The 25,096-nt window shown below is 42.6% G+C and overlaps 1 protein-coding gene across 2 annotated transcripts in view; it reads right to left on the minus strand.

The window, feature by feature from the left end:
* The window catches only part of lmbrd1 (LMBR1 domain containing 1), a 230,268-nt gene that overhangs the window by 61,033 nt on the left and 144,139 nt on the right, over positions 1-25,096 (minus strand). For both annotated transcript variants that reach the window (XM_041188279.1, XM_041188277.1), the window contains exons 8-11: positions 18,721-18,846; positions 15,536-15,688; positions 10,779-10,843; positions 5,831-5,933 (exon numbers count right to left, since the gene is read on the minus strand). In XM_041188279.1, the coding sequence (XP_041044213.1) occupies positions 5,831-5,933; positions 10,779-10,843; positions 15,536-15,688; positions 18,721-18,846 (447 nt within the window). The remainder of the gene's footprint in view (positions 1-5,830; positions 5,934-10,778; positions 10,844-15,535; positions 15,689-18,720; positions 18,847-25,096) is intronic.

Below are 25,096 nucleotides of genomic sequence, written 5' to 3' on the forward strand. Positions count from 1 at the left end.
ACTAAGTTGAGGGAAGTGCAAGTGAAATGCTGCTTCACTTGAAAGGAGTGTTTGGGCCCTTGAACGGTGAGGAGAGGGGAAGTAAAGGGGCAGGTGTTGCAGCTTCTGCGGTTGCATGGGAAGGTGCCATGGGAGGGGGTTGAGGTGTAGGGGGTGATGGAGGAGTGGACCAGGGTGTCCCGGAGGGAACGATCCCTGTGGAATATCGCCGGGGGGGAGGGGGGGGGTGGTGAAGATGTATTTGGTGGTGGCATCATGCTGGACTTGGCTGAAATGGCGGAGAATGATCCTTTGAATGCGGAGGCTGGTGGGGTGATAAGTGAGGACAAGGGGGACCTTATCATGTCTCTGGGAGGGAGAAGAAGGTGTGAGGGCGGATGCGCGGGAGATGGGCCGGACACGATTGAAGGCCCTGTCAACTACCATGGGTGGAAAACCTCAGTTAAGGAAAAAGGAGGACATGTCAGAGGAACTGTTTTTGAAAGTGGCATCATCAGAACAGCTGCAACGGAGGCAAAGGAACTGAGAGAATGGGATGGAGTCCTTACAGGAAGTGGGGTGTGAGGAGCTGTAGTCAAAGTAGCTATGGGAGTCGGTAGGCTTGTAATGGATATTGGTGGACAGTCTATCACCAGAAATTGAGACAGAGAGATCAAGGAAGGGAAGAGAAGTGTCAGAGATGGACCATGTGAAAATGATGGAGGGGTGGAAATTGGAAGCAAAATTAATACATTTTTCCAGGTCCAGACGAGAGCATGAAGCAGCACCGAAGTAATCATCGATGAACCAGAGAAAGAATTGTGGGAGGGGGCCAGAGTAGGACTGGAACAAGGATGTTCCACATACCCCATAAAGAGACAGGCATAGCTGGGGCCCATGCGGGTACCCATAGCCATACCTTTTATTTCAAGGAAGTGTGAGGAGTTTAAGGAGAAATTGTTCAGTGTGAGAACAAGTTCAGCCAGACGGAGGAGAGTAGTGGTGGATGGGGATTGTTCGGGCCTCTGTTCGAGGAAGAAGCGGAGAGCCATCAGACCATCCCGGTGGGGGATGGAGATGTAGAGGGGTTGGAGGTTCATGGTGAAGAGGCGGCGGTTGGGTCCAGGGAACTGGAAATTGTTGATATGATGTAGGGTGTCAGAGGAATCATGGATGTAGGTGGGAAGGGACTGGACAAGGGAAGAGAGAATGGAGTCAAGATAGCAAGAAATGAGTTCCATGGGGCAGGAACAGGCTGACACGATCGGTCTGCCGGGACAGTCCTATTTGTGGATTTTGGGTAGGAGGTAGAAGCGGGCCATCCGAGGTTGGGAGACTATCAGGTTGAAAGCTGTGGAAGGAAGATCTCCTGAGGAGACGAGGTCAGTAGGTTAATGCACACCTGAACAAAGCATCTGTAATCTGCTTGACACAAGTGTGGACAGCTGATTGGCAGACACCGCAAAGATGCAAAGTGGCAGACCCACTAACTTCTGGAAGGAGCCAAAGGCATAGAATTTGAGGGCAGCCGTGGCCTTCAGAGCCACTGGCATGAGGTGACCACCCACACAGTTAGCGGAGATCTCAGCCCTATCATCTGACAGATATAGTTGACTGCCTCCCTTGAGAGATGGAGCCTCCTTCGGAACTGCACCTCAGACATATTTGAGGTAGCTGCTTCACTGCCTGTATGCACTGGCAGCAGGATAGAGGCATCTTCTGGGGCCCCTTCTGCCTTGGACTACCTTTTGGCCCTGCGCCTCTTGTACCTGTGCCTGTCGTCCCGAAGGTGGCTCCCCTAGAAGCTAAATGTGCACTCCTGGCCTCCTCCCCCTTTTAGCCCTCCCTTCCTCGACAGAGGAGCTGCCTCCAGTGGATAGTTCAGCTCCCATTCCCAGGCCAAGGGAAGGCTTCCTGAAACCTGCAAGCCCAGAAAAGATTATCCACTGCAGAGTGCGGACCTGAAGGTTAAGAGTCCAGAAAAAGCACCTGGTATGCGTTTTGAAGTGCTGCAGTTCACACAGACAAGTTTCAAAAACTTTCAAAAATAAATGCTTGACTGTGCACACTCGCGACCCCAGTGAGCCTCTTATCCCGCCTGTGGATGAGGTTTATACAAATGTGTCCTACCCGCCTGCCCGTTGCGCTGAGCCAAAGATTACATGGGTGCCAAAAAATCGCTGTCGATTGGGGAGTCAAGGGCCTTAAGTGACCGTTAATTAATGGCAGGCTCGTGTCGGACATCATTGCGTGCCTGCCCAGCGAAATATCGCGATCGCATGCGGTGACATCGGGATGCTCGCCCGACGTCACTGCGTGTCATTTTATGCGCGGACCCTGCACGGCAACGGGAAAATTCTGTCCCTACAGTACTAAAAGTATTTACAAAATAGTTGAGTATGAACCATCCTGAATGTTTTAAACCTTTCTGAAACTCAGGGTGAGATGGTCTTAAATACCATAGGTCACTGTGTATAACACACCATTTCTCGGCAAATAAATCGACTGGTAGTCAGCCTCACTGCATGTTTACACCCACAAATGCATGTTTTACTTACCAAAACCTTATAACCGGTTGCAAGGGATCAGACAGGCAATACAGGGCTATGCTGCAAAGATGCACAGGAGTAAGATATGCCCACACAGAGCAGACCCTATGTGGCAAATGACAAAGATGGCTACAACCCACATTGGTGGTTCACTTTTACATTCAGTGTACAAAGCCATCCCTGTTTTTGGAGGGATTTTCAGGGCTTCAATGGTTGACTCATACCCTGGCATCTATGGTAACACTCTTATGTTTCAGTTTTTATTTTAATATATAGGGTGTAGGCATTTGAGGCTCAGTTTTATTTCATTTTCAATCATTGACAGGCTGAGGAATGTAAAGTAGCATAAGACACTATAATTAGAGAATTAAGAGTATTGGATAGCAAAGGAGAATCATATCCTTCCAAACATATGTTTTTAAGAATCATTAGAAACAAGTGTAAAACCAAGGATTGGAAACTAGCTATATTAATCTTTAAAAGTGGGTAAGAAATTTAGTAAACTACAGGACAATGACTCCAATATCTGCTGTTCGCCAAGTTTTAGAATGAAACCTGAAAGAGTGGTAATTTTTTATTATTATTCATTGACGGGATGTGGGCTTCGCTGGCTGGGCCAGCATTTCTTGCCCATCCCTAATTACCCTTTGAGAGGTGGTGGTGAGCTGCCATCTTGAAACACTGCAGTCCATGTGGAACAGGTACACTGACAGTGCTGTTAGGGAGAGAGTTCCAGGATTTTGACCCAGCAACAGTGAAGGAACGGCGATATATTTCCAAGTTAGGATGGTGAGTGACATGGAGGTGAACTTCCAGGTGATGGTGTTCCTATCTATCTGCTGCCCTTGTCCTTCCAGATGGGAGTGGTCGTGGGGTTGAAAGGTGCTGTCTAAGGAGCCTTGGTGAATTCCTGCAGTGCATCTTGTAGATGGTACGCACTGCTGCTACTGTGCGTCGGTGATGGAGAGAGTGATTGTTGTGGATGTGGTGCCAATCAAGCGGGATGCTTTGTCTTGGATGGTGTCAAGCTTCTTGAGTGTTGTGGGAGCTGCACTCATCTAGGCAAGTGGAGAGTATTCCAACACACTCTTGACTTGTGCCTTGTAGATGGTGGACAGGCTTTGGGGAGTCAGGTGGTGAGTTACTCATCGCACGATTCCTAGCCTTGAACCTGCTCTTGTAGCCACAGTATGTACACGGCTAGTCAAGTTTAATTTCTGGGCAATGGTGACCCCAGGATGTTGTTAGTGGGGGATTCAGCGATGGTAATGCCACTGAATGTCATGGGGCGATGGTTAAGATTCTCTCTTGTTGGAGATGTCATTGACTGACACTTCTGTGGCATGAATGTTACTTGCCGCTTGTCAGCCCAAAGCTGGATATTGTCCAGGTCTTGCTGTATTTGGGCATGGACTGCTTCAGTATCTGAGGAGTTATGAATGGTGCTGAACGTTGTACAATCATCAGCAAACATCCTCACTTCTGACCTTATGATGGGAGAAACGTCATTGATGAAGCAGCTGAAGATGATTGGGCTGAGGACACTAAGCTGAGGAACTCCTGCAGTGATGTTCTGGAGCTGAGATGGCCGACCTCCACCAACCATAACCATCTTCCTTTGTGCTAGGTATGACTTCAACCAGTGGAGAGTTTTCCCCCGATTCCCATTGACTCCAGTTTTGCTAGGGCTCCTTGGTGCCCCACTCGGTCAAATGTGGCCTTGATGTCAAGAGCAGTTAATCTCACCTTGGGAATTTAGCTCTTTTGTCCATGATTGAACCAAGGCTGTACTGAGGTCAGGAGCTGAGTGGCTCTTGTGGAATCCAAACTGGGCGTCAATGAGCAGGTTTTTGCTAAGCAAGTGATCAGTCTTTCCATTACTTTATTGATGATCAAGAATAGGCTGATGGAGTGGTAATTGGCTGGGTTGGATTTGTCCTGCTTTGTGTGTACAGGACACACCTAGGCATTTTTCCACATAGCCGGGTAGATGCCAGTGTTGTAGCTGTACTGGAACAACTTGGCTAGGAGCACGGCAAGTTCTGCAGCACAAGTCTTCAGTACTATTGCCGGAATATTGTCAGGGTCCATAGCCTTTGCACTATCCAGTGCCATCAGCAGTTTCTTGATATCATGTGGAGTGAATCGAATTGGCTGAAGACTGACATCTGTGATGCTGGGGACCTCCGGAGGAGGCTGAGATGGATCATCCACTTGGCACTTCTGGCTGAAGAGTGTAGCAAATCCTTCAGCCTTATCTTTTGCACTGATGTGTTGGGCTCCCCCATCACTGAATGTGGAGATATTTGTGGAGCCTCCTCCTCCAGTGAGTTAGTTAATTGTCCACTACGATTCATGTCTGGATGTGACAGGATGGCAGAGAAACTGTAAGGAAATACCTTGATAGATATTGGCTGATTTGAGGGAGTCAGCATGGATTTATGAGAGGGAGCTCTTTTGCTTAACACATTCACTGCAGTTCAAGATCATGGTGGTACATAAATTCAACAGAAGTACTGCAGAGTCTACTCAATTAATACTTGGCTAATTCAATTTCTAGAGTTCTAATTTGCAGGGTTATTAGTGTTGCTTAATTCAGATCATTAATCAATTCATTTTATTCAGTACTCTAGATGCAATTTCAATAGGATTTTTGATACTTTGGTATAAAAGTGGTCAATCAACAAGACGGTGAACTATGGAAATGGGGTGCAACCTGAAGTGGAGTAAAAATTAGCTAAACTAGAGAGAAAGTGAAGTGTGGTTATGGATCAAGCTGCATTGAGGTGATAAGAGGTCACAAATGGGGTGCCACTGGATCAGTGCTGGGGCCACTATTCTCTACGATTTATATAAATGACTTGGAGCTGAGGCAGAAGGAAAACTGTCTCAAATTTGCAGAAGGTCATTGCAGTGTGGAAATGAAGAGGAATGGAGAAGGACGGAGGTTTAAACAAAAGGGAGCATGAAAACAAAATACAATGGGATGTAAACAGATTATAGGGGTGTACTGAAGTTGGAAAATGGGATTTCATGTGGATAAATGTAAGACCAGTATACTAGGGAAGGAAAATAACAGTGTGAATATAAGCCAAGCTGCAGGAAATAACCCAAGATGGGGGGGGGGGGATATAAGGCATTGGTGGACCATCTACTGAAATCAACAGCAGTGTGAGAACTAGTAAGGATTTAATAGCCCAAAAGAAATAAATCAATAACTGGTTACAGGAAAATGATCAGTATTTACTGCAGCATTTTATTGTGCAATGCACCTTGCAGTCTTGTAATATGATTGTACTTACTGTCTGTAGAACAAGCAGCAACTCATTCAAAGGATTTGCCAAGTTGGTTTCAAATATTATAAATCCAGAATCAAAACCCACTGAATGGAGTGCTTTATCCAGGCTGTTAGGTATTTGAAAGAAGAAGAACAGATTAACCTCTAAATCTCTACAAATGTTTGAAAGTTCTCTTTCTTTTTACCCCTGAAAACACAATGCAGAGCACAAGCATATGAACACACAACACTACATCTGAGAGAGGCTAATGCATCAGTGAAACAACATTTAATGGAGGGGCAACAAAAATTATCCAAAACTTCTGCTTTTTTTAAAAAAACTAATTAACTGTAGCTCCTCTACTGTTCCTACTGATTGATTGAAAGGCAAAGATTGATAGGCAAACTGTAAAATGAAGAGGGATAAGATAATGCCTTCCTAATATCTGAAAGCAGCCACACATGGTGGAATTTCTTCAAAGAACTTCTATAAGTCAACCTGAAAGAATTATCAATAAAGTATTTAGTTGCTACCATGTAGATTTCTATTTATAAACCCTAACAAGTACCTAAATTTCCCTCTTTCCAGAATGGGATAACATTTAGGCTGCGATAGCTTCTCTAGTAAATTATCATGTACTGCCTGAAAACTGACCAACTTAATTTTTGTTGCAAAAGATTGGAGTCATGGTGGCAGCAGGATTGAATAGCAGGTAATAGAGTTACATATTCGGAATTAAACAATGTCATAAAGGCATTACTAGATTGTGAAAACAAGAAAAAGGCATGATAAACAGAAGTCTCGAAAATACATACATCTCTCCAGCTAAACAATGAAAACTATCATTTACAGAAAATAAGTAACAGATCGACAAGGAGTTCAAAAACAAATATTGACATTTTGTAGTCAGTGGAAATTAAATGCTCTTGCAATATGAACTATAGAGCTTAGGAATCATTAGTTATGCCTATTCGCCAGAACGCACAGCCTATCATAGGAGTGTGGTTAGCAGATCAAAATTACGAAGATCCACCTGTCTTCTGAAGGTACACTGAAGTGCTTAGGCAATAAGCTAATTCTACTCAGTTAATGAACTGCAACAAAACCAACAGCCAGGATTTTCTGGCCCTGCCGTGGCAGGACCTGCCGCGGGCCAGCCAAAAGTCCACTGCCGGGCGGGGCCAGAAAAACCCAGCCAACACCCATTTGCATAAATAATATAAAACAAAAAGTGCTGGAAAATCTCAGCAGGTCTGGCACAGCATCTGTGGAGAGAAAAACAGAGTTAACATTTCAAGTTCAGTCAGACTCTTCTTTAGGACTTCCATTTGCATAGCACCTTTAGAGCAGAAAAACATCATAAGGCGCTTCACGGAAACGCAAGACAAAAACTGACATCTAGCCAAAGGAAGAGATATTAAAAAGCAAGATGAAAAACTTGGTCAAAGAGGTTGCTTTTAAGGAGGGTCTTAAAGGAGGAGAGAAGTGAAAGTACGAGGTTTAGGGAGGGAATTCCAGAATTTCAGGCCCAAGGAGGAACTGAATCGGTACTTTGCGGCAGTCTTCACAGAGGAAGACACGAGTAACAAAATTCAAGAGAGTCGGGGGCAGAGGTGAGTATGGTGGCCATTACCAAGGAGAAGGTATTAGGAAAACTGAAAGGTCTGAAGGTGGATAAATCACCTGGACCAAATGGATTACACCTCAGAGTTCTGAAGGAGATAGCTGAAGAGATAGTGGAGGTGTTAGTGGTGATCTTGCAGGAATCACTGGGGTCAGGGAGGGTCCCAGAGGACTGGAAATCGCTAATGTAACCCCCCCTGTTTAAGAAGGGAGCGAGGCAAAAGGCAGGAAATTATAGGCCAATTAGCCTGACCTCAGTCGTTGGTAAGATTTTAGAGTCCATTATTAAGGATGAGATTTCAGAATACTTGGAAATGGTGGTAAAATAGGGCAAAGTCAGCATGGTTTCATCAAGGGGAGGTCATGCCTGACAAATCCGTTAGAATTCTTTGAGGAGGGAACGAGTAGGTTAGACAAAGGAGAGCCAATGGATGTTATCTACTTGAACTTCCAGAAGGCCTTTGACAAGGTGTCACACAGGAGGCTGCTCAGTAAGATAAGAGCCCATGGTGTTAGAGGCAAGGTACTAGCATGGATAGAAGATTGGCTGTCTGGCAGGAGGCAGAGAGTGGGGATAAGGGGGTCCTTCTCAGGATGGCGGCCGGTGACTAGTGGAGTTCCACAGGGGTCAGTGTTGGGACCACAACTTTTCACTTCATACATTAATGATCTAGATGAAGGAACTGAGGGCATCCCTAGCTAAGTTTGCAGATGATATAAAGATAGGTGGAGGGACAGATAGTATTGAGGAGGCGGGGAGGCTGCAGAAGGATTTGGACAGGTTAGGAGAATGGGCAAAGAAGTGGCAGATGGAATACAACGTGGGGGAGTGTGAAGTCATGCACTTTGGTAGGAAGAATAGAGGCATTGACTATTTTCTAAATGGGGAGAGAATTCAGAAATCTGGAGTGCAAAGGGGCTTAGGAGTCCTAGTCCAGGATTCTCTTAAGGTTAACTTGCAGGTTGATGTGGTAGTTAGGAAGGCAAATGCAACGTTGGCAGTTACTTCGAGAGGATATTTCGAGAGGACTAGAATATAAAAGCAGGGATGTGCTGCTGAGGCTTTATAAGGCTCTGGTCAGACCACATTTAGAATATTGTGAGCAATTTTGGGCCCCGTATCTCAGGAAGGATGTGCTGGCCCTGGAGAGGGTCCAGAGGTGGTTCACGAGAACGATCCCAGGAATGAAAGGCTTAACATATGAGGAACATTTGAGGTCTCTGGATCTATACTCGATGGAGTTTAAAAGGATGAGGGCAGATCTGATTGAAACTTACAGAATACTGAAAGGCCTGGATAGAGTGGACGTGGGGAAGACGTTTCCATTAGTAGGAGAGACTAGGACCCGAGGGCACAGCCTCAGAGTAAAGGGAAGACCTTTTAGAACGGAAATGAGGAGAAACGTCTTTAGCCAGAGAGTGGTGAACCTATGGAATTCATTGCCACAGAAGGCTGCGGAGGCCAGGTCATTGAGTGTATTTAAGACCAAGATAGATAGGTTCTTGATTGGTAAGGGGATCGCAGGTTACGGGGAGAAGGCGGAAAAATGGGGTTGAAAAACTTATCAGCCATGACTGAATGATGGAGCAGACTCGATGGGCTGAATGGCCTAATTTCTGCTCCTATGTCCTTTGGTCTTATGGTGGAGGAAGGGGAAGGAATTGGTGATGAGGATGCACAGTTTGTGGCAGAGGCCAAGATGATTGGTTTGTATTCCAATGTTTAAGTAAAGGAAATTGAGGGTCATCCTGCACTTGATGATGGACAAGCAGGCTGGCAACATTGAGGCAGTGGAGGGGTCAAGAAAGGTGGTGATAACATTGAATTGGGTTGTGTCTGCATATTTGTGAAAGCTGCCTGCAGTTGATGTGGCTAAAGGGCAACATGGAAATGAGGAAGAGGGTAGGACCAAGGGCAGATCCTCGGGGACTCCAGAGGTAATGAGAAGAAAAGCAATTCCTGAAAAACCCCTGACTATGATTGGCTATGAAAATGAATCCAAATCAGGGCAGTCCCGCTGATCACGGACAATGGGGGAGACATATCAGTAGAGGGTATGGTCGACCGTATCAAAGACAGTAGTGAGTTTGAGAAAAACAAAGGGAGATATCATATAGTCGGGTTTTAATTAGGGCCTTATGGGGTCAGAAACATAATTGAAGAGACACAAACATACACTTTAAGGAAAGGTCAGCATAAATTTACGAGATAATAATGCATCAAAGACTTTGGAGATGAAAAGTAGGTTGGAAATGGAGGGATAGTTTAAAAGTCAGAAAAATTGTGGGTGGGTTTTTTTATGAGGATGAATGTGTTGCTAGCTGTTTTGAAATGGAAGATGACAGTACCTACAGAGAAGGGACCACTCAGAATGCCAGTTAGCATGGGGGTTGGCAGATGTATTTTGGGAATGGGGTCAAGTGAGCAGGAGTTAAGTCTCTCCTGGGTAAGATAAACCTGAAGGCAACATGGGGTGGGATGGGGTGCTGGAATTTATAAGATAGGAGACAAATTAGAAAGTGTTAACACTGCTCCCCACACCAGGCAAACTTTCAATTCATGCCCACCCTCAATGACCTAGCTCATTTTTGGTCTCAACATCCAGCTTCCCCCCCAAATGTTGATCCAGTAGCACCCTCTACCACTACAAAACAACCACAGGCTACAAACCCCTTGCTGCCTACCTCCTCACTGGCTCCAGTTGCCCCTCAGAGACTAGCCCTGTACGTTAACCCTTTAGTTATCCACTTTAGAGAAACTCCCCTATTCCCTATGCCCTCCCCTGGATGTAATTCCCATCCACATGATCTCTCACCTCGATGCCTCGCTGATCCTTTTCTCATTCCGTCTGGATGGCTGATATGGATTTTCCTTCTTCAGCAATGTGTCTCTCCCCCTTCCTTCACTAGCTACCTCCTCTACCCTTCTCCCTCCTTGCTCCACAGGTGCATCAAATCTGTCCTTTTCCCTCCCTCAAAGGAATTAGATTTGAATCTCAATAGTCAATACTGACTTATTAACACAAGCGGATGCAGTGGAAATTGAACATTTTATAAACGCTGAATATTTGTCAAGCTCTCTCCAACAACAGTTACGTGCATCAATAGTAGCAATATTGAGCCAATGTATGTTTTCATGGGTCTCTAATCCAGAGTTATAATCCATCAAACTCAATACAAAATAAACAAATCTCAATTCACAGTAAAGTTTAAACATTTTTAGGCTGTTGTAGATGGAAAAGCCCGCCTATCAAAACGTAGGTAACACAATAATTGATCTTGTTATTATCTGTTTCTTTTCTTAGAGAAGCTGATGTGCATGATACTGAAATAATTGAGATAAACTTACTTTGACAGAAAGAGAGCAATAACGAACAAAAGGGCCACCAAGATGAAAAATATCCCCAAAGCAATCTGCAAAATAGAAAATATTCTTAAATTCACACCCATTATATTTCATCTAAAGCATAAGCATATGACAGCAGCTACAGAAATTAAAATGCAACCAAGATAAAATGGGTAGATTAGAGAAATTGAAGAGTTCTGCTGTAAAGCATAACTTCTTCAATGAATGCAAAACTGAACTTCACAGTTAACCAACAATGATTAGTAACTAACAAACAACTGAAAAATTCTGCTCTAGTGTTCAATACATAGTTATATTTGACAGCTTTGAATGTGATCAGATAAAAAGTTTATAAAATCAAATTTTGGAGAAACTGATGGCACAGAATAGATTCTGAACCAAGCAAATGGGCAAGCTGTCAAACTTTAGCAATCAAGCACCAGGCCACGCAGTTATGATATCATAAAAGTTTGAGTAACAGGTGAAGCTAGCCACTTCACATTGCTACTATGCAGCAGCAACAAGAGTGGTAAGTTTCACTAACAGAACGCTGCCACCAAACCATTAAGATGTTCTGCCCATCACACAAATGAGCAATGTGGGATATGAATTTCAGTGCCAGTGCGATGCCAAGTACATAGACCCTGTGTCCCAATGATGGGCAGATTGTATCAAATAATTGGCGTGTCACTAACTACAATCAAGCAGCCTGTGCTTGCAAAACTCAGAACATAATGTCTAACATTAGATGTGATTCCGGAATTGGACAGTATTTGCTGAACAATCCCGATTGAGCTAAGAATTACACCAGTAACCAATTTAGGATTATCAGTCAGGCTCGCAATGTGGCTCACTTATACTTGTTAGAAGCTACATATATAGAAGCCCATCCTCTGCAGGCAAAAGGAACATGTCCAGGCATTGTGCCTTTATTAAGTTAAACAAAAGCATGTAGGACAATAGATCCCTGGTGCATTCTCCATGACAGTACTTCGACCAGTCACAGTCAACTTGCCAACCAATCAGCACCCTCTTCTCATGCAGTATAAAATGTTGCCCCCATTGAAATTTTGCATTCTTGCATCTGTCCTGATGAGTGCAAGATGAAAAGCTTTGACAGCAAATCTCTTTTCTCAGCAACACTCAAGCCTTGTTTATGGGATTGGGACTCAGAGTCTGGTCAATGTAAATCTGCTCAGAAAGACCATTAAATGTGGGAAGAATCTGTAGACCAATTAATTAGAAATTAAAACAAGTTATTGTAATGATATATAAATTACTAATGAAGCCATACTTAGGATACCCAAAATTACATCAGCATTCAATCTTAGTAAAAGGTATTGACATTTTGAAGATATTTAGAGGCAAGCAGTAAGGGTAAATCTTGTGACTTAGACCTCTAAGTAATGAGGGGAAAAACTTGGCAGCAATCCCTCCTATGTTATTACTTCATCACAACAATGAAGTCTAAGTAACCAGGCTAATCTTTCTTGTTTGTGCCACCACATTTTGATCTTCATTCTTGGTTTTGACAGTTACTTTGTACAGCATCTGTCATGTCAGAAAACCTTACAATACATGCCTACAACTAATTTTCCTCTGGACTAATTGATCCATCTTGAGATTAAAGTATTAGAACAAATGTTTTGTTTAAGTTTAAAATACTTTCCATACTATTCAACATTCCTTTTGCAATGACTGATTTGAAGCCACTCAGGTTTGAAAGTAATTATTTTTCAAATACAATTAAAAAATGTTAGATGGCTACTTTGGAAAACAATATCTCAAGCATTTGTACAGTGAAAAGGCCAAGATGGACAATCTTACAGCAGCACCTTGAGAGTTAAATCTCCATAAATTTTTGTTCTTAAATCAAAGATGTAACCAACCATGACCTTATAACAAACATGGTTGAATATTAGTTGCTTCCATCAGCAATAATTTAATTCAAGAGAATCTAGAGCCACAACTCGGTGGGAATTGTTATACTGCGAATGATAATATGTAGCTTGGGCTGTTCATCAGAATGGAAGGATTCCAAGTATGTTTCTAGATCCCAGAAGTGATTATTCAGCTACTAGGAAACCAATGATGCTGTAATGAAGGGCAATTCTTAACAAAGCTATCCATTTTACTACCACTGGTATGTGCACTAGCTGAAACAAGAACAGAAGACAATAGTTACTAAAGGTGGAAGAAAATCTAGCAGATTACAACCAAGGTATATAGTTATTTTTGCATTAAATATTGAATAATTTGAATTAAACAATATGAAATTAAGATTGAACTGCACTAATTGACAGTCAACATTGAATGACATCAAAATAATGTCATTAGAGCACAAGAGCCTGTAAGACTATTTAAACTGTCAACACTTTTATAGATCAAATTATGACTGTAAGCTACGTTGCTTCTTTTCAATGTGAGCAAGTTTTGACATATTTATTAAACGATCTTCCTGACTTATTCATCATTTGAAACAAACTTTTCAAATAATCCTTTTCTCATTCCATCATCATGGGGTCTTGATATTAATGCTGTTCAAATCAGCTCAGATAATGGAATATCACTAAGTGCAATCAGTGCCACTCTCTGTTAAACTGTACTCATGTATGCAGAAAAGGGCTGACTCTTTTGAGACATTTATATATAGATAAAATAGCGATAGAGGGCGGAATCACCCCAGGTTTGCATTAAGTGCGGTAGCCGTTATACCCGCCAGCCACATTGGTAGCTTCTCATGCCGTATCGTTCCAAACCCGTTACGTTAATTATGCATTCCCAGGAAACACGTTGTTTCGATGGCGGACTCTGATTTGCCCGTCACACCATCACCTTGCTGCTTCATCATGCTGGGCACCATATTTAAACTACAGCCGTGCGCATGCCTCTCAGTGCTTCCACCCCAGGACTGCTGCAAATAAGACACGGCCTCAAAAGGAAAGAAGACTGCAGCCCCCAGTTTTAGTGAGGTGCCCCTCGAGCGCCTTTTGGATGCTGTGGAAGCCCGCCGTGATGTCCTCTACCTCCATCTGGCCGCAGGAGGGGCAGCGACATTACCACTCTGGCTTGGATGGCAGTGGTGGTCAGTGCCAATGCTGCACAGAAGAGGTTGGCCATCCAATGCAGATAGAGGATGAATGATCTCAGCCATGCCGCCAGGGTAAGGCAGCCATATCATCACTGTAAACTCACACACTCAAGTCCGTCATACATTCACTGGTATCTCACTCACTCTCAAGGGACATCACCACTCGCTCTTTCACACACATTCTCATTTCTCCATCTGTCCTCATCTGCTCTGGAGATTCCTCAGCCCTCAACAGCTTGAGGCCAGTTGCACAGATCAACTTGTGCCCTCACACACACCCTGGGATACCCCTTTCCGCAGTACAACCCTCACCCTGCAGCCTCTTCCCTTGCCTAAGGCCACTTCTATCCCTTCCCCAAGCAAATCCTAGCCTGGCAGCCAAACAAAGGACCCCCGCCTTAAGGCTGGTCTGGTAGGTAGAGACCAACCCACGAGCCCCCCTAAAAGTGCTATGGTGCTGTCTGCAAAGCCTGGTGCTGATGACTGAGAATGCTGCCCAAGCAAGGTAGGCAAACACAACAAATAATAATTATAATCATTAGGAGTTGTGGTGGAACAATAAAAAAAAAAGTTCTGGCTACAATGATCCATCAGATTTCTCAAACACCTTAATATTTCAACTTCCCAATTCCTGTATCTCTGCATTAAGGTGACAAGTCTCAAGGTGCAGTGCAAGCAATTTCTGGTACAAAATGTTCTTAAAACCATGTAAGCTCTTCAGGTGTCAAAATGCATTTTCAAGTGAGCTTACACTGGATGCACTTGCCTGCAGGTAAATGTTTTGAGGCAGCCCATTAATTCCATAAAGTGCCATCTATACCCTTTGGAGAGTGTGGGCAGAATGCACCCATAAGCCATTTTCTTGAAAATTTGAATCAGAGTAAGTGAACATCTGGAGAGGCTTTGACACAATTCAAGTATAATTTACATTCGTCCCCCTGCTCCTCACCACCAAAAGAGGCTGATGAAAAGTAAACAAAACTTTTTTGCAAAACACGTTGTTGCATGTATCTGAAATGATTTAACAGCTGTGGCTTCTACTGCAATATGAAAATTTTCCTAACTTTCAATAACTGCAAGCTGCAGCACCTGACTAGATTTCATGCTCTTACTGTCTATCCAAATGCTGAACTGGGGGAAAACCGGAAACGAGCACATCATCTGAGAAGCACCTCAATGTTGATATGTGGAAATGTATTTTCAAATACCCAAAATTAAGCTGATACATAGCCTTTAACATCTACAAATGAACACTAAACACTGAATGAATCATTTCAATCTTCTCGAAAAAAAGGTCTCCAATCACCCACTTAATATCCCCTCCTCCACTTAATATTTTTGGCATTTTTATATTACCTTGCCTCGTACATTACTGAAGGAGACATGCTTAATTGTCCACGGGGCTGTGTACTAGTAGGCCTATTCTCTCAAAGTATACTGTTTGAGAATCATTTTAATATCACAGCATACTGGAATCCATAAACAAGATGCTGGGGTCAAGTTATCATCAAAGTTCCAACATTGTCCACCAAGATGCAATGTTGTAAACCACATTCAACATCAACAAAATGTATGTTCTGCCCGTCTACTGTCTTTAAGAGCAATCCAAGTATGCACAAAAGTCTCTGTAAATAAATCAACAGTAATATGTATATACCAATATATGCACCTTAAAGGGTCGTAGAGCACAACAAAACTTCAACCAACAACTTCTTTCCGCAGTTTCCAGGTGTCTGTCTTGTCTTCTAAGTGTTCGCAACTTTGCCTGCAGTTTCTGTAAAGTTCTTCGGTCCCCTGTGGACAGTGGACGACCATCCATGCACTGTTGGAAGATTTAATGAGCATTATAGAGCATAGTTCAGGTAGCCTTTTTCTCTGATGCAAATACATATTGAAGCCAGTCTGCATTTTGGAAATCAAAATGTGCTAAGCTTTACATAATGGTGAACACCATCATAATTCAGCTTGTTCTTTTGGCCGCTGACTAAATATTGGGAAGGTCAAAGTCAGTGTCTTCAATACCACCACAAATTCCACTCTCTAGCCACCAACTCCATCCCTCTCTCTGATAACTGCCCGAGGCTGAACCAAACTGTTTCCAGCCTTGATGTCACATTTGACCCCAAGTTGAGCTACCGATTTATCCATGCAATCGCTAAGACTGCCTAATTCCACCTTTGTAACATTGCACGGCCCTGCCCCTGTCACAGTTCATCTGCTGCTGAAACTCTCAACCTTTGGTCTGGAATAGTGCAATATACTCTTGACTGACCTCCCTCATTCTACCCTCTGTAAACATGAGGTCATCCAAAACTCTAATACCCACATTCTAATTCACACCAAGTCCTGTTCATCCAACACCTTTTGTTTGCTCACCTACATTAGTAAATACCTCCTTGGCCTTGCTCGCCTCCCTATCTCTAATCTTTTCAGCATCACAACCCTCTGAAATATCTGCACTCCTCTAAATCTGGCCTCTTGAGCATCCCTGATTTTATCCCTCCACCATTGGTGGCGGTGCCTTCAGCTACTTGGGCCAAGCTCTGAAATTTCTTCCCTATGCATCCCCACTTCACTTTCCTCCTTTTTATGACACTTCTTAAATCCTACCTCTTTGACCAATTCTTCGGTCACATGCCCTAGTATCTCATGTGGTTCAGCGGCATATTTCTGTTCCTGTGAAGGGCTTTGAGACATTTTATTACAATAAATACAAGTAATTGCTGTTGAAATGTAACTTAATGTTTAATTAAAAGCTTTATAAAAGTTAACTGGCTTTATGATTGGAAAAATAATTCAGATCATCTCAAGAAACGTTAGAAAATATTTTATGAATTTTTGCACAGTCACAAAGCATTTGCATCAGTTGGACATCTGAAAATTACCCTGACAAAATCCACTACAAACATGGTTAAGAATTTCTAGAATTCTAAAATTGTACAAATTATGGGTGACTGCATCATTACAAAGATGTAGTTATCAGATTCATACCAACCATATCCCTTTGAAAATAAAGCTGACAAATATATCATTACGTTTCGTACCACAGTTGATTTAGACTTTAGATATTCAGCAGGTCTAGCAGCATCTATGGAGTGAGAAAGAGTTAATATCTGAGTCAAATGAGTGCCTTCTTCAGCGTTCTGAAGAGTCATATTCGACTCAAAACATTAACTCTGCTTCTCTCTTCACAGATGCTGCCAGACCTGCTGAGTATTTCCATCATCCGCAGTATCTTGCTTTTATTACCCTTCAAATATTCCCTGGTTTCACACCCCTAAGCATATATTTTAAATGCTTACATTGTGCCTGAATTATTCAATGGACTACATTATCAATTGAACTATAGTGAAGAAAAGTGGTTACAAAGCATAACAAATATTCATCCAATGAATGAGGCAGCTTACAACCATGAGCTAGAGAATGGTGTGTAGCCTGGAATACCTGTACAATAAAAAGGAAGCAATTAGGGTTAGGTAGGTTGTGAGGGGACTTGGGTGGAGCATAAACACCAGCATAAACTAGTTGGGCCAAATGATCTGTTTCTGTGCTATAAATTCTATGCAGAAATAAACCAAAATGAACTTCAATTCAGTTTTTATCATCCTTTAAGAAAAGTGGATAATATTTAGCAGTGTAGAATGTTACAAAGTATTCCAAATGACTGATCAATTACTAGGTTCTAAAATCAGTTTAACAGGCCAAGATTAAGTCAAAGTACATTTAAGAAGTTTAGGGTCCCTCTTGGGCATAGGAGTGTTGTGGTTCCAAAAAGTGGTAATGCCCCTGTGAAGCTTGCAACATTTTTCTAGTTTAAAGTTAAAAACAGATGCTAACTTACTGCCAGTGCTTATGTTTAGGGAATGCATTTAAATCTAATGATCTTTACAATCTGAATTTGAAATTCTCATATTTTGTATGCATGCTTTTGCAATTTCTTGCTTTTAGTAGGCAGGGAGAAGATTTTGTAAGATGAGATGAGAAACAAATCACCAAGCATCTTGATTTTGCAATGGTTGAATAAACAGAGAAACAGTTATGATTTATTTATGGTTCAAATTGTGTCTTCAAATACATTTTTCTTAATTTACTATGCTTTCCCACATCAGTAGGCTGGTTAACTTTATTTGATTAACTCCTAATTATTATGCTTTTTCCTACTTCTGAACTTGGCCAGGATTGCCGTCATAGCTTTTTTTGGAACACGAGACTTAGCAGCATTTGCCAGGCTTGACTGTCTGCGTCTCTCTTTTAAATTTCATCCGTTTACAACGCAAAACCAACCAGAGGTTGCAGAACACAATGAGTGTGAGTTGCTAACCGAGACAGGATAGGAAATTGCTCATTACAAAAAAACACCTTGAGTTGTGGGAGATGCTGATAAGTCAATATTTCATTGGCTATCCCTAGATGCCCTGAGGGTGCAAAGAGTCAGCAATGTACTATGTGACTGGAGTCACTTGGCGGTGGTAAGTTCCTCCCTGAAAAACATCAAGAAACCAGCTGGGCAGTTACAGTAACAGCAGCTTTCATCTTATTTTGCTGAAGCTAGCCCACAAATCATCAGATTTTATTCAATTTTACAATTTTCTATGGCGGGTTTTAAGCTCAACCTGTTGTTTGTTCATTCGGTAGCATGACCATCGTGCCGAATTATTTACAAACTAATTTTATCAAAGCTTAACTCATTAGTATTTTAATTATCCAGCATCGCATTTCAGTGCTTTTTAGAAAGCCTATGAATAAACCAAAGCTTCAAAATACAATACATTCAAAATTAACTTAACCTATCTGTTGATAAGGGTTAAAAGATCCTGAAAGCTGATGCCTATTGCCAAGTAAATGCATCCAAACCTTGGATTTAATCTTCTCCACTTGCTGTTCCACTTCTTCAAGGTCTTCAGTATTCTGCAATCGTTCATAAACCACACTCCTTGTACCTCTTATCAGGTTTAGTGGTAATGCAGACATACCATAAGCCTCGAAGAAAAAGTATACAGAATGAGTGCTAAAAACCAGGAAAGAAAGATCGTTGCCAACAGCAAAAACCTTCATCGGTAAATTTATTTTAGTACAACTTGAAATGAACTAGTTGTCAGAAATCTCATGCGGCTAATAAGGTACAATACCCTCCCATTCCTAAATAAATCTGAGAGTTACATTATTTACACTGTAGTTTGATTTGATATTCATGCTCAGTACATAGCAGAACACTAGCCCAGATTGTGGTTTTCATAAATTAATCTAAAATAGCAAAAAATAATCTCATGATCAATAATCACAAGGACATAATTTACTGTTAAAAAAGCTGCACCTAAGTTGGGTTTTCTGGTAATAAGCTATAATTAAGTGGTGAAGGAATTTACAGATTTTAGCAAGGGCTCAGGGTTACCTCTCAAATGACATTTTTAATAGGTTTTTATTAGTTTGCAGTTTCAAGCATACACATCTTAACTATTGAAAGGCTTGGAAAAGCATCCAGACCTAACATCATACAGGGTAAGCAACTGGGCTACAGAGCATGCTCCCCACTAACATTAACACTGTGCTAACCCATTCCCTGCAACATTAGTCACTCCTATCAGAACAGCAGCCAGAACCAGGCACATTTAATATTCCTAATGGTGCACAGCAGGAGGTGAATACTATAAATTTTAAAATACACACTTCTTTATTCTGGCATGAAACTACGGATAATATTCTGCAGATAATAAGGTTAATTTCAAAAGCGTTCTTTGTCTAACCATCTTGCAGGAAATTTTCTATAGAGCTACATATGGCCAAGGACTCTGAAAAACCAATCTCACACCCCTCATTAAAAGTGCTGCAATCTCAAGACTCATGAAGTTTCCCTTTACGCCCAATATAAAAGGGCAGTCTGAGGATGAAACTAGGATCCTATTGTAAATTATGAGAAATAATGCACACTTCCGTTGTAATGCCAATTTATGTATAAAAGTTAAGCCCTTGCACAAAATGCAGACCTTAAGCCAAATGGAAAATAACGGATAGAGATTTCAGCAGGAACAATCCCACTTGGCTAGAAAATGTACTCCAAATATTTTTCAGGTCACACTTTTGGATCCAGTAGAAAAGCCATGGTATAATTCTCGACTCAAAACAGATGTCAGGTGAAAGAACTGAGGAACTCAAAGTAGTAAACTAAATACAACTGTTATTATGTTTCATGATGAGCTAAAACCAGTAGCAAAACTGTAGCTTTCCATTCAAAGAGCTTCAAATGGAAGCTGCATTTATTTGGAATGAATGAAAAAAGGGTTATATATAATAAATAGAGCAAGCCAACAGCAGAATTTCTAAATAGCTTTCCATAAACAAGTACCAACAAATAGGCCTTAACAATTGAAATAGCTGCAATTTGAATAAAACTAGGTTGTAAAACAGATGTTGAACAGATGCTGAAAATGATTCAGCCCTCTTCCGTGCCTAGTGGTACATGAGGCAGATAAAGCATATACTTACATCTGTTTCCATGGTGAAGTTTTTTTTCTAGAGCAGGTCGCAAACCTGTTGCCAGAGGCTACAGCTTGAGGGGCACCACTCCACATCATGCATAGCTGACCAGGAAACTCTCCTCCTCTTACCATCTGCCATAGGCATATTGGAAGGGTTTACAGGTTGATAATCAACTTGTTTGGCGGCGTACCTTCTGTGGCCACCAAGTCATGGGATGGGCTTTCAACCCGGAACTTCTTGCTCAGAGGCATGGACGCTACCCTCTGTGCCACAAGGCCTCCTGAGAGTGACATCACATGACTTATAATTAACTAGCTTAGCAGGCCACAGTACAAACCTTTTTTCTATTTTACATTCTAATCTCTCAGTGAATGCTTTACATGATCTAATCATGACACACATTACCAGGGATGGAAGGCCTTAATGATCAGTTTTGCAATAACTGAGTCATTAACTGGAGGCCATGGAAGCCTGGCTCTTATTTGTTGCAATGGTATCTGAACACCATGGTCTCTGAGGCCAATAAAAGCATTCCATTCCAAATGCAGCAAAACTTGGACAATATCCAGGCTTGGGCTGACAAATGGCAAATAACATTCTTGCCATACAAGTGCCAGGCAATGACCATTTCCAACAAAAGAGAATCTATCCGTCGCCCCTTGACTTTCAACGGCATTTCCATTGCTGAATCCCCCACTATCAACATCCTGAGCTTACCATTGACCAGAAACTGAACTGGACTAGCCATATAAATACTGTGGCTACAAGAGCAGGTCAGAGGCTGGGAATCCTGTGACAAGTAACTCACCACCTGACTCCCCAAAGCCTGGCCACCATCTACAAGGCACAAGTCAGGAGTGATGGAATACTCCCCATTTGCCTGGATGAGTGCAGCTCCCACAACACTCAAGAAGCTTGACACCATCCAGGACAAAGCAGCTGGCTTGATTGACACCACATCTACAAACATTCACTCCCTCCACCACCAAGACACAGTAGCAGCAGTGTAGTACCATCTACAAGATGCACTGTAGGAATTCACCAGGGCTTCTTCGACAGCACCTTCCAAACCCACGACCACTAACACCTAGAAGGAAAAGGGCAGCAGCTAAAGGGAAACACCACCGCCTGGAAGCTCCTCTCCAAGGCACTCACCATCCTGACTTGAGAATATATTGCTGTTCCTTCACTGTTGTTGGGTCAAAATCCTGGAACTCCCTCCCTAACAGCACTGTGGGTGTACTTACACCACAGGGACTGCGGCGGTTCAAGAAGGTAGCTCACCACCACCTTCTCAAGGACAACTAGGGATGAAGCAATAAATGTTGGCCCAGCCAGTGAAGCCCACATCCCGTGAATGAATGAAAAAATAAAATCAGGCAGACCTAGCCACACTTGCCTGGGTTCCGAGGCCTTTTCCATTGGTGCTGTGCTGCTTGATTGCAGTCCTAGCTCCTGGTGGCACTGCAGGGCCTGAAGAACTGCTGGCCCTCCAACTGGCCGGCAGCAACTGAAGGTGGCACCTCATTCCTTAAAGGGAAGGGAGCCCCAATAGTGGGCATTTAACCGCCTGCTGCATGTAAAATCAGGTCAGGGCCCCCATAATGGCCAAGGTGGGGTTGGCTTCCAATTTCTGACCAGTGGATGGGGCCACCAACATCTTGAAAAATGTGACCTAGCAGCTTGTCTGATAGCTCCTTACTGGTTAACAAAGGTTAGTTATTCAGGGATGAGAACCACTGACTCAGCATTTCAGCTGACAAAAGTCAAAGAAAAACATAGGTGTTGGAAATTATAAAAAAATGACCTAAGTCATTTTTGCGACATTGTATGTTTTATCTTTCAATTTGATACTGTCAACTTCCTTGTTTAACCATGGTTGGTTTATCCCCTTTCTTGAATCCTTCTTCCTCACTGGGATATATCTTTTTGAGAGTCATGAACTATTTTCTTAAACGTCTGCCATTTTCTTAAACGTCTGCCATTGTTCATCAACCATATTTTCTGCTAAACTGTTTTCCCAGTCCATTCCAGCCAACTCTGCCCTCATTCCACTGTAATTACTCATATTTAAGTTTAGCACAGTTGTTTCCGATCCAAGTTTACCACTCTCAAACCGAATGCTAAATTCTATCATATTATGGTCACTCTTTACTTGGAGATCATTTGTTAAACCTGTCTCGTTACACATTTCCAGATCCAAATGCCAATTTGATTTTCCCAATCTGCATGAAGATTAAAGTTACCCATGATTAATGTACTGCCTTTTTTACATGACCTCATTATCTCCTGATTTATTTTCTGTCCTATAGACTACTCCCCACCAGTGTCTTCTTCCTCTTGTTATTTCTTACCTCCACCCATATGGGTTCTACATCTTCGGGTCCAAGATCCTTTCTTGCTATCGTACTTATTCTATCTCGTACTAACAAATCTACTCCACCACCCTTTACTTCCTGCTTGTTCTTTCGAAAAGTTACATACCTCTGAATATTTAGTTCCCAGCTTTGATCTCCATGTAACCACATCTCCATTACGACTATAAGATCATATCCATTATCTTGTACTTGTGCCATTAATTCATTTATTTTGTTCCGAATACTACGTGCATTTAAGTAAGGTAAACCAAGGCCATTAATTTTGTCTTTTTACCATTTTTTCCCCCTTTGACCCTATTTACTGCTGTTTTATGGTTTGTACACTCTGTCTTCCTGTCACACTCTGAGTATCATTAGTTAAATAGCTGCCCTGCAAGGCTGCCATGTCCTTTTGCTTTGTAAGCCTTCATATCCCCTTTCCAGAACCCTCCCCACCTCTATTTAGTTTAAAGCCTTCTCTACAGCCCTAGTTATTCGGTTTACCAGGGCACTGGTCCCAGCACAGTTCAAGTAAAGACCGTCCCACTGGAACAACTCCCTTCTACCCCAGTACTGGTGCCAGTGCCCCATAAAGTGCAACACATTCCTCCCACACCAATCTCTGAGCCACGCACTTAACTCCTTGACTTTATTTACCCTATGCCAGTTTGCCTTTGGCTCAGGTAGCAATCCCGAGATTATTACCATGACCCAAAAAGCATTGGTAGTTGCTTGGGATTTCTTCCATTGGATCACAGGCATTAGGCTTTAATAAGCCAAATTGGCCAAACTGTTTTCGTCTTAGGCAGTCCTGGGGATTGAGGATGACTTGCTTCCACCCTGGGTCAATGGGTTCTGAAATGACTGATAAGTCCAATGCGCAATCTGCAGAGTTCACCACATGTGGTGTAGGTGGTGATTAAAGGGTTGGCTAGATAGGTTGTTTGGAATCTGTCTGCTGCCTCTGTGCCTTGACTTCGCCTCTACATGCTCCCGGCAAAGTCCCCTGGTGTGTTCACTGCCTTTCTGAATGAGCCTCCTTCAGTTTGGCTGGTTACAAGCCACAGTCTCCCATTAGTCTACGGGCATGTTTGACCTCTTCAAAGATACTTTGAGGACATCCCTAAAGCGTTTCCACTGTCCTCCTGGGAGTCTCCTGCCATGACCTAGTTCAGAGTAGGGCAATTGCTTCAGGAAGTCTGATGTCAGGCTTATGATCGACATGTCCCGCCCAGCAAGCTGCTTTTGAGTGATTAGCTTGTTTTGCGTGATGCTGGGCATGTTGGTTTGCGAGAGGATGTTGCTGTTGGAACACCTTTCTTGCTGCCAGATTTGAAGAATCTTGAAAAGGCACTGCTGGTGGTACTTCTCCAGTGCTTCAAGGTGCCTGCTGTAGGTTGTCCAAGTCTCCAAAGCATTTAAGAGCGTGGAGATCACTGCTGCCAAGTAAACCATGAACTTGGTCTTAGGTTTGAGATCCTGGTCCTCAAATACTCTTTTCCCCCCCAGTCAGCCAAAGGCTGAGCTGGCACATTGGAGGCCAAATACTGATACACAGAGGTACCACAATCCAGAGGAGTGCTTCAATCATGAATAGACTCTAGAGAAAACCTAGGTGAGGGTCGGTTAGCTCAGTCAGCTACATGGCTAGAATGTGTGTAGAATAATGCCAAAATCATGGGTTCAATCTCCTTATTGGCTGAGATAGTTCTTGGGGCCTGCCTCCTCATCTTGCCTTGTAGTGATATCATAGCATAAGCCATGATTAGCAATCCTTGGACAACAAGGATGCTAGCTGAAGAGAGGTAAGACTACATATTACTGTTAACTTTGGACCTTAGAAACCATGGACCAATCATTCGTTAGTCTATGGCGACCAACCAGTTGGTTAGGTAATATGGATGATCCATCTGAAGTTTCCTCTCCTCAGAAACCTGCTTAGCAGCCTGAGGTCCAGTGACACTAATGGAATTCTGACAACTTTTGGAACTAACCAAATCACTTTTCCCTGCTCTGTTCAATGCACTAGGGTAATTTGGAAGGCAGGTACCTGTAACTGTACACAATATCCTAAGTGTGGCCTTACCAATGCAACATACTGGGCCATTTCATTTCCCGCTGCTAATAAAGATCCAATCATGTTACAGAATTGCAGAATGGTTTCAACAGAGGAGGGGCCATTTGGTCCATTGTGTCTATGCCGGCTCTCCAAAGGACCAATTTACCTAGTGCCGCACACCCACCTCCTCCCAATAGCCCTGCACATTCTTCCTTTTCAGATAATTATCTAATTCCCTTTCAAATGCCTCAATTGAATCAGGTAGTGCATTTCCGATCTCAACAACACACTGCATGGAAAAGTTATTCCTCATGTCACCATTGCTTCTTTCGCCAAT

This window comes from Carcharodon carcharias, chromosome 5 (genome assembly GCF_017639515.1).
Source record: "Carcharodon carcharias isolate sCarCar2 chromosome 5, sCarCar2.pri, whole genome shotgun sequence".
Classification (NCBI taxonomy): domain Eukaryota; kingdom Metazoa; phylum Chordata; class Chondrichthyes; order Lamniformes; family Lamnidae; genus Carcharodon; species Carcharodon carcharias.